Source organism: Microtus ochrogaster, unplaced genomic scaffold, assembly GCF_000317375.1.
Source record: "Microtus ochrogaster isolate Prairie Vole_2 unplaced genomic scaffold, MicOch1.0 UNK113, whole genome shotgun sequence".
Lineage (NCBI taxonomy): Eukaryota > Metazoa > Chordata > Mammalia > Rodentia > Cricetidae > Microtus > Microtus ochrogaster.
The window spans coordinates 621,001-630,988 of record NW_004949211.1 but is presented as its reverse complement, the minus strand read 5'-3'; the positions used below and the strand labels follow the sequence as shown (position 1 = coordinate 630,988).

The window sequence follows — 9,988 nt, the reverse complement described above, 5'->3', positions numbered from 1 at the left end:
AAAAAAAAAAAAATAGATAAAATATTCTGTACAACCCATGACACATAATAGGTGCTCAGTGAAGAGTAATTTGGATTTTTCACTAATAACCACTCTTAAGAACACAGCACCAAATGTTGCTGCCTCTGAATCGCTTTTCTCACAAAGTATCCCGGGCAGACGGGACTACAGCAAGGTTCTCACGTCACCAACTGTCTGATACCCTATGGGGTATCTGGCTCCTTTCAGAATCCAAGCATGTCTATTCCGGCATGACTGACCGTTTGCCAAACAGAGAGGCAAAGGATTGTGGTTGGAGGACACAGCCTAACACAGGTGACGCACCTAGATATCAATCTCCGTGGGGCACAAAAGGCTCACGTCTCCATCCAGTCGGTAGAATTACTGTGTCCAGCCCTCAGCAGCATTAAAAAGGAAAGATACAACCTCTTCAACTTTGATGACTAGGGATCAGGTGAATTTTATTTCAGACACCTCAGACACCCTCTACCCTGGTCAAGGCTCTCATGTTAGCTGCCTGCTACCGTGTGGGCTATCTGGTTTCTCTCAGAATCAAGCACACCCAGGAGGTGAAGGCCCGCAGAGGGTGAGTTCACAGTAACGCTTAGACGTGTAAGCAATTCAAGGACAATCTGGGTGTCGTGAGACCCTGTCTCACTGCTGAAGAAACAACAAGCCAGAAAAATATACAGTACAGGACCACGGGGAAACTCATGGCACCATATCCATACCTATGTTCCAGCCCCAGCACAGGGGAGGGGCAGAAGGGAAGACACAATATAAACAACCTATGTTATTAGCCCTTGAACCCACATTTATGTCATCAAAGGTACTGTTAAACTTCCCCCAATGTTTAAGTCTGTGAAAGCATCTTTACTCTCCAACCTCACAGAGTTCTGCACAAACACCAGGGAGTGACTGTAATGGCCTCCTAAAGAGGCTAGAATACCTCTCTTTTCCCACTCTGTTTGGTCAGGTTCATGGCGAAAGACCAAGACAGGTTATATAGATAGGCACAATATAACTAGTTGATAGTTTCTATATATGTCCAAACAAAAGCAAAGAATACTCAAAAATAAAAGCACTTGTTAAAGTAGGAATTATCATATGCTTAAGTCTTTACTAAATCCTTCATATTAAAAATTCAATCTCTAAATGATTCAATCTGAAACCATAATACCCTTCTGGCAGAATCCCTAATTGCCTGACTGCCTTCCTGTTTCTGTTTGTTGGATTGCTAGGGACGGGAACCAGGGTCTTTGGCATACTAGATATGTGCCTTGCCACTGAGCTACATCCCTAGTCCTCATGGAACTCTTAGACCGTCCTAACACAACCCAGTTGCTGACGGTTTGGGATATCAAAGGGGTTCCCTCGCAAGACTTTCAAGACAATAAACAAGTTAGGTTGAGAAAGTTAGCACACATTATAAAACTTTCAATAGTTTTATAGTATCTTTCCAGCCAGACTCTTCAACAGCACTTTAAGAAGCCACATGGAAACAGTATTTAGCAGCAGAAAAAGAAACCAATAATCCCAAACTAGGCAATGGGCACTTCTAACTTGGTACAACATTTCTAGGGGCAGCATCAGTAACTGATTTTTTTTAAGAGCCATCTTAAATCTGTCAGGTAGGGGACTCCCCAGTATGCTGAAGACAACCGAGAATCCACGCAAAGGATTTTGTGACCTGTGCATGAAACCAATCAGAACTTCAGTGCATTTTATACCCGACGCAGTCCCCAGATTCGGCTATAACTGAGTTAAGAATGCAGATGGGCTGAGTAGATACCTGTTCACAATGTATACACCTTAAAGGTTCACATATCTCCACTAGCCCAAAAGATCCGAGGAACTTCTAATCAAGAAAGGGGAAATGTGACATTTAAGGTTACTATTAGGTCATATTTGGCATTTGTTAAGCAGTGGAATGGGTATCCATTTACTAAAGAACAGGCAGCCACATCCAGAATTCAGCCTCACTAGAAAGCATCAATGTAAATTTTAAGGACAGTGGAGTACCGAGAGTCTGTTTGGAGGCAGTTTTTAGCTGGTCTCTGCCTACTATGTTCACAGGTGGCTGACACCTACATAACATGGAGTTCCAGCCCCTTTCTCTTTCACATCCATCACTGTCCCCTCGACTGCTCATCGAGACCTAACACTGTTTCCCAACAGTGGTAGTGTGACGGCAGCAGGCGCAGCTTCCGGCTGACCAAGAAGAAACCCAGTGACTACTAAAAATCAATGAACAAAAGCTCCAAATACTGCAGTCTCTGCCTCTGCTACTTTCTTCTCTGAACGCGGCCAAATAACACTAGACTTCATTCTAACTTTCCCCCCAAACCTGAACTTGGTCCTTTTGAGACGACTGAAAGAAAGCCTGCATTCAAGGTGACATACACAAAGAAGACACGCTCTCAAATTCCCCGAAGTGCAGACATCCCAAACCGTGCTGTGCATGGCCACCCAGAACATCAACCTCCAACATCTCAAAATCGTAAAGACCCAAACACGATTTCCTTATACTCAAGCACTATTGCTAAAGCTACAAGCTTCCGCCTCGGGGACAAGTCCCAAAGAACGCACTGAACAGCCGTAAGGTCCCAGGAGTTGTCTGAGGTTGTGCCTTTCCTGTATCAGAGGCTTCCGGGTAAGTGTCAAGCCAACCTCACTCCTCAAGGTGAGCTGGACCGAGGTCTGCTGGCAGTCATCAAAGCACCTGAGCATCTCAGAGGAGTCATAGTTCCAAAGCCCACATAATTACTGAAGCAGGAGGAAGCAACCAACAAATGTTGCAAATAAAAAACCTTTAAGCCGGGCAATGGTGGCGCACGCCTTTAATCCCAGCACTCGGGAGGCAGAGGCAGGCGGATCTCTGTGAGTTCGAGACCAGCCCGGTCTACAGAGCTAGTTCCAGGACAGGCTCCAAAGCCACAGAGAAAGCCTGTCTCGAAAAAAAAAAAAAAAAAAAAAAAAACCCTTTAATTATAATATTAGATTACAAACAACACCGACAAGAACGAAAAGCTTCTGAGCCTCTAATGGAGTTAGTATAGCTGGATTCAGCCACAACTAGAGTCAAATTTAAATTTTGGTCCCTCAGCGACGATCCTAAGAAGGAAGAATTATTCCCTGACTACCTTTCTCCCAGTCCACAGAAAACTCATATTTAGTCATCCAGAAAAAAGTCTTCCAACTAAAACAAAAGTAGTAAAGTCTATACAATGCAGGTGTACAAAATCTAATAATGAATATTTCAAACAACGGTCCATGTGGGAAAACAACCCTGCCTATGAGACCATAAGAGGACCCAGGCTTGGCAAGAGAAAGCCGCAAGCCCTGAGGTTAGGACCGCATGCTCCTGGTGATTCTACGCAAACTCCTTTCTTCCTTCTGAAGACAGCTGTAGTCATTCTGTGGCAGGTCTGCCCACTCTGCCCTCTGCCCTGTCCACCTTAAGCAGACAGTTAAGCAGGTACGAGGCCATCAGCTCCCTGTCAGCGATCAGAACCAGGGGACCAATAAGCAGTAAGTTCCCAACTGGTGAGCTGAGGGCCAGGAGGAAGACTCCGGAGGTGTAGGGGAAGATGGTTGTTTCTGGGGATTTGGAAGGGTAAAAAAGTGTGAGAGAGATATACAAATACATACAGTCAGGATACATGGATAAATAGACAGATACACACAGAGTCAGTATAGATGGATGGATGGATAGATAGATAGATAGATCGATCGATCGATCGATCGATCGATAGATAGATAGATAGATAGATAGATAGATAGAGAGATAGATAGATAGATGGAAGATAGATAGATGGAAGATAGATAGATAGATAGATAGATAGATAGATAGACAGACAGACAGACAGACAGACAGACAGAAGGACCAGGCCTAGTCAAAATGGAAGTGGTGGAGGGTGGCAGGTCAGAAGGCATATCCACCTAGCGAGAGTGAGAGGATGGTTCACATGAACACTGGTCACGGGGGCAGGTGTGAGCACAGTGCTCTAAGCACTTGGAAAGCAACTTAGATGTCCACATGAAGTTTGGGGTAAGGGTTAGGAGGTGCTGTGGCGGGATGTAGCCAAGAGTTGGTTAAGTGGAAACTGAAAGCTACGCAGAGCCTCTGGAGCACAGAGAAGTTGTTAAAGAATAAAACAAACCAGTAGGCCACGGAAGAGCCTCTGACCATGACTACTCGTACATCCACGTGCGCACAAGCATACACTTTCCCACACAGTGACGCCATGTCATTGGGGTAGATTTCTTACCTTAGCCACTGGCACGCTCCTGTTAGACGCCACGTCGCACAAACTGGAGGTAGAGCTGCCTGCCGCGGCTGGAAGAAAGACCGGGGAACGCGGGGGACTGTTGGTCGCACCTCCTGAAACACCAGCGAGCGCCGGGAACGTACCGGGGCCCGGGCGCGCAGGAGGGCTGCTCCCTGGACTGGTGCCCGTGCGGGGCCTCTGGCGAATGCCATCCAGCAGGCGCACCAGCAGGATGTTGGCGGGCAGCTCGTCCACACCGCAGCCCACTAGGATGCGGCACTCGGGACAGCGTAGCTCGTGGCGCGAGCACACGATGCTCTCCAGACAGCGGCGGCAGAAGGTGTGCTGGCATGGTAACACCTTGGCCGTGGTATCCAGGCGCTCCAAGCATACGGAGCATTCCAGCAAGTCCAGCAGTGATGACTCGTCCATGTCCTCGTCAGTCCTCGCTTGGGCCTCCTGCTGCTGCTCACCCTGCCTGTCGTCGCCCTCGTCGCTCTGAGCTGTAGTGGCCGCCGCCTTGGACGCCAACAGCCAGGACGCTCCTAGCAGCATGGGGGAGGCGCTGGCGCGGGCCCAGTGAGCCGCCTAAGTCCAGGAGCCAGAGCCGGGCCCGCCAAGGATAGCGAGCATTTGCACCCTGCCCCTGCGGGCAGGGTTCCGTCCCCAGCGGACGCTCAGACAGCCCAAGGCGATGGCCTCTGTGTTGCAAAGTGACACACGCCGACCCCGCCAGAGGAGTTCCTGGAGCAGCGAGTCAACTCCAAGCAGCTGAGCGGACTCAACCCTCCTACACGCGCGGCTGGCCACTGCGGGCTACACCTGTCCCGCCTCGCCGCTCGCACCCCGGAGCCCAACGGCAGGAAGTGCGGGGAGAGGCCAGCCGGGTCCCCGGGGAGGCCAAGGTGCGGCGTGCGCGCTCCCCCGCGCCGCAGGCGAGCCGCACAGCCCCCCTCGGCGCCTCCATGCGCCCCTGGGCTGCCAGAACGCCACTGCCTCGCTCAACCGGCCGGGTTGGACCTTCTCCCCGGCCGCGAGCACGTGCGGGGGGGGGGGGGGGGTGGAGGAGGGAAGAGGTCACAGTCACGGAGAAGCGGACACCTCTCTTGCCTTGGCGCTCTCCCCTTAGGCCACCTCCGGGGCTCCGGAGAACTTCCCCCGCGCAGCCTTGGCCCTGTCCCCTATGGACGCGGGACTCTGGGTTCTCCCCTAGCTTCAGGAAGGGACGTTTCTTCTCAATGCGGCCGCGAAGGAAAGTTTGAGAGCATTATCCCGACTGCTTTCTTCGGCAGCTCTGCAGAGCAGCCTGGGGACGCATCCGACACCCAGGCATCCTTCTGGACGACTCCAGGGAGCTTGAGTCCCCTCTCCCGCCAGCATGCACAAGTGACAGCTGTGGGTATAGGCGCGGGGATGTCCCTTGGGGCGAAAGGGGAAGGCTTTGAGCTGGCGGGTGGCCCCCCGGGGCCGCGACCACTCCTTCTGGAGGCCAGCCGCCCTCTCCAGAATCGCCGAGGTGAGACTGACGCCGCCGCCCACGCGCCAGCACACTGTGGCCGAGCGCCGCGCCCCTGGCGGCGCGGTGAGAGACTCCAGTGCCCGCTCTGGTGTGCTCTGGCGAACCTAGCTCCAGCTTTTCCTCGTGAGGCTCAGAGGAGGGGGAATTTGCGCTCCTTCCCGATGCCCGGGTTTCTGGGAGCGTCAGAGCGACGGAAGTACGTACGAGGACCCGGAGCAGCAGGGAAGTTTGGCGGTGGGCTGCGGTCGGCGTCCAAGATTTCTTGCCGTGTGCTGCCCCCTGGTGTCCCCGTTGTGTTCCCAACACTCTCGAGCTTGACACAAGCAAAGATCCAGCGGACTGGATGATGCACGACCGGAGATCCAGGGCATCTACATCAGAAGTGGTGTAGATGCCCCTCCTACCGGTTGAGCTGTCCTGTTGTTTGGGAAGCTGAGCGTTCACTTTTCTAGTTTTTAGGGATAAAATAAAATGTGGCGATGCTTAAATGCCGAGATAGTCTGCATTATCAACCTTGTGAAATAATTGTGAATAATGTCTATATCATCAACCTTGTGAAACAACCTTGTGAAATAATTGTTTTTTAACTTCATTTCACATGTAAACAAAATGGGTCTCATTCTTATGAAGCCGTTAAATTTGATTTAATTTTCGTGACCACAAAACCCAAACACATAAAGACCACATGCTTGTAGAATGAATGGTTGCTATAAACTATGTGTCTTTTACAGTGTAGTATCTTCCACGCCGGGTGCTCAGTGAATATCTGTTGAACGATTGAAAGAATGTCACGGTCTCATCCAGTAATGATTCGAAAGCAGTCCTGGGCACTCTACTTTCAGATACCCTAAGTTCCTATCATGCTGCCAGTGTCTGGAAATTTCGGAAAGCAGATAGTTTACTCAACCGACATCTTACCATTTACATCAGTACTGGGGAGGGTGTAAGAACTGTCTGTCTAGCTTGTAACGGGAGTAAGGTAGGGGAAACAGATCTTTTCTCAGGGATGCCCAAGGAGAACCTGTGAGAGGACCAGAATACCTGATTCATGAGTGTTGATCAGAACCCAGGAAAGGGCAAGTAAGCCCACCCCTCAGGCACAGTGGGAGATCGCCAGAAAATAGTTCCTGTCCATGATGCTACAGCCTGGATACTTTTGGATACAAGAGAGAAACTAACTTCAGAAAAATCTTTTTTTGGTTTTTCGAGACAGGGTTTCTCTGTAGCTTTGGAGCCTGTCCTGGAACTAGCTCTTGTAGACCAGGCTGGTCTCGAACTCCCAGAGATCCGCCTGCCTCTGCCTCCCGAGTGCTGGGATTAAAGGCGTGCGCCACCACCGCCCGGCCCAAAAAAATCTTAAAAGGAGCAAAATAAGAGGCATCTTGGGAGTCCATAGAGCTGCACTAGCAGACAGAGTCCTCTGAACCTTACCCTTCCCCCTTGTGTGTGGTGGCTCCCTCCGCCCTCCATCCAGCACCAGGTACCAAATGCTAGAAAATATGGCCAAAGCTTGCACTGGATCCGGCAGTATAGCATGCAATTAGCATCAGCCACTGACAAGACAAGCACCTGATACTGTCGTGGGCTGACGAGAAGTTTGAAAATCCTGTCACCTAGCCTGGGCTAGTGACTCCTCTCTGAGTCAAGTATCTACAGAAGCAAGATATGATATGAAGTCAGGCAGCACCATCCAATGTTTCCCGGAAAAGGAAGTATGGGTTCCCGGCGTTAGCATCTGAGAAAGCAAAAACAGATGTCCATTCTGGGAGCCCAGAACATGTCTGCCCTCAGAGCTCCTCATGGCGCATCATCAAAGTGAGGATGAGGAAATACAGAACTATTGGACCCCATAGTGCCTGGCCTTCCTGTGTTTCCACTCTGGCCTTCAGCACCTACCACAGCCAGTGCTCGCTATAGCTCACTGTGAAGCCAAACTCACGCAAAGGCCAGCAGGACATGCTAATCAGTTCAGCAGCTAGGTTCAGACAATGGTGGGGACTGAGATCTCTGCCTTCCCAAGGGAAAACCACTCCTCTGCTGCAACCGCTCATTCACTGTTCTGAAGAAATGGTGTTGAGTATTGTGATCTCTTCTTGCCTGTGAAGAGGGTTGTAGGCCTTTTTATAGCTCCTGATGGTCAGTGGTTGACAAAAATTTCTATTCCCAGAGTTAGCCAAAATAAATACATGGCTAGATTAGCCCAAAGACCTTCAGTTTCAAGTTCTTGTTATACTCCCAGGAGAGTCCATAAAGGGATTCAAGGGTGTGGCCTAAATAGCTGAAGTATTACAAATACAGTTTTAGGTTACTCAGCTAAATTTGCACATATTCAATAAGCCAAATATGTAAGTAAATGATGGAAGAGCTGGCTTTGCAGCCATTCATATAAAAATATCTGGGAATTCAGTCAACCACAAGAATACTAGGAGCCAACATGTGTCATCCATATAGCGTTGGCAGCCGAGGGAAGCCCTGAAGGCCTCAGACACTTGAATGTAAGTTAACAGGCTGTGATATGGAACGCAAGAATTCCATCATACCTCGGACTTGTCAGACCTCATTTGAGAGATTATCTCCAATTCTGGGAACCAGAAATTAATGACGAAAGGATAAAGGAGTTAGAGGCCCAAGCCTCGGCGTTAGGAGGAACAGAGAGCAGCTCTCCAAAAAGAGAAAGCTCAAAGAAGGTGGGGTGGGGCGGCTGTGTGGCTTGTGGCTACTCCAAACCTGAACTCCTTGTTTCTTACAATCCCTCCCTTGGTGCTAGATAGGAATGTATTCTTCCAGCGGAAGAGGGGAGATGTCACTTAGGCTCAGTCAATTAAAAGATGTGTCCCCTGACAGTCCTGATCTGACAGGTGGTGGGGGGAAGTTAGATGCAGCCTGCAGAGCCATAGATATCACAAGGCAGCTGGTCTGCAGTGGCAGGACCCACAGTCTGGGACCTGCTGGATTGCAGAAGCATCACGGCATCTCTAGGAAGGGGCAAACTGGCATCCCCAGGCCTGTCCTGATGGTGGTAATGTTCTAAGCTGTAACCTCCCTTGCTCTACTGGCTTTATTGGATCCTGTGAGTTTCCCTGTTTTTCTAAGATGAATTCCTTTCTGTGAAATCATCCCAAGCTTCCTTTTGTCGTTTGCAACTGAGAATTCTAGTTGATGCCTGTTTCGTCAGCCAGAGGTGATGGATGAAGGGGCCTGATATGAGACAGCCATCACCATGCTGAAATGGAAGTAGTATTCATAAATTAAACAGCATTTCTTGGATGAGTGTGTTCCTTCCTCAGTCAGGTGCTGAGTGAGGGCAGAGGGCAGGATGAAACTGTGTGCTGAGTAGAGTTTGCCTCCGGGACACAGGAATCCCAGGGTAGTTGTATCTTCTGCAGATGGGAACCCCTGCAAAGCTGGTCCTGTTCTTTCCATCCTGACTTTGTCCCTCCTTCCCTGGGAATTCATCTCCCATTCCTAAACCTGAGTTATTTCGGGACTTGATTCTGGTTTGTAACCTCCCCCCTTGTACACAGAGTACTGTCCACACAGTAAGTTCTCAAAAATATGCTTGCTGGATGCACACAATAACACATACAATGCATCACTCCCAGATCAGTTATCAGACCAAAAAGAAAGTCCAGAAGGACCCGCTTAAAGAACAATAAGATGAGTTTTATTTCAGAACCAAGTTTGAGGTGTCAGAAGGATAAGGAGGTGCAGATGTCTGGCAGTTAGGGATATGAGTCACCCACATCTCTGGAAGGTCAGGAGGAGGTTGTAAATCTGGGAGTTATTTCACTAAAGGTGATAGATGGAAGCTTGAGGGAGTAAAGAAGTCAGGTTACTTCTCAGAAAGGCGCAGAGGAGTCTTTGGATTTGTTAAGCTAAGGACAGGAGGAGAAGGGCTGGCTGGCAGCAGGGGGTCTCATCAATCATACTTGCTTAGACTACTCCATCTTCGGAGTACGCATGACTTACAGATGTGACTTAGTGCTACACAAACATTATTCTGGTGACAGAGGAAAGTTCTCAAATTTGCAAAAGTAGATGTAATTCCAATGTAGATATTAAGTACAAGGGATGGAGATTTCACTATGCAAGATGATTGGTCTTGTTAGTCTGTGTTGAGATAAATGGATCCCCACTGGGACAACACTTAACACTGTGTGTGTGTGTGTGTGTGTGTGTGTGTGTGTGTGTGTGTGTG

The 9,988-nt window shown here is 49.4% G+C and overlaps 1 protein-coding gene across 1 annotated transcript in view; it reads right to left on the bottom strand.

Annotated features, from left to right (window-relative positions):
• The window catches only part of Sh3rf3 (SH3 domain containing ring finger 3), a 263,936-nt gene extending 258,944 nt beyond the window's left edge, over positions 1–4,992 (bottom strand). Inside the window, exon 1 of the mRNA XM_013355309.2 lies at positions 4,272–4,992. Within this exon, the coding sequence (XP_013210763.2) occupies positions 4,272–4,826 (555 nt within the window). The 5' untranslated portion in view covers positions 4,827–4,992. The remainder of the gene's footprint in view (positions 1–4,271) is intronic.
• Between the last annotated feature and the right edge of the window lie 4,996 nt (positions 4,993–9,988).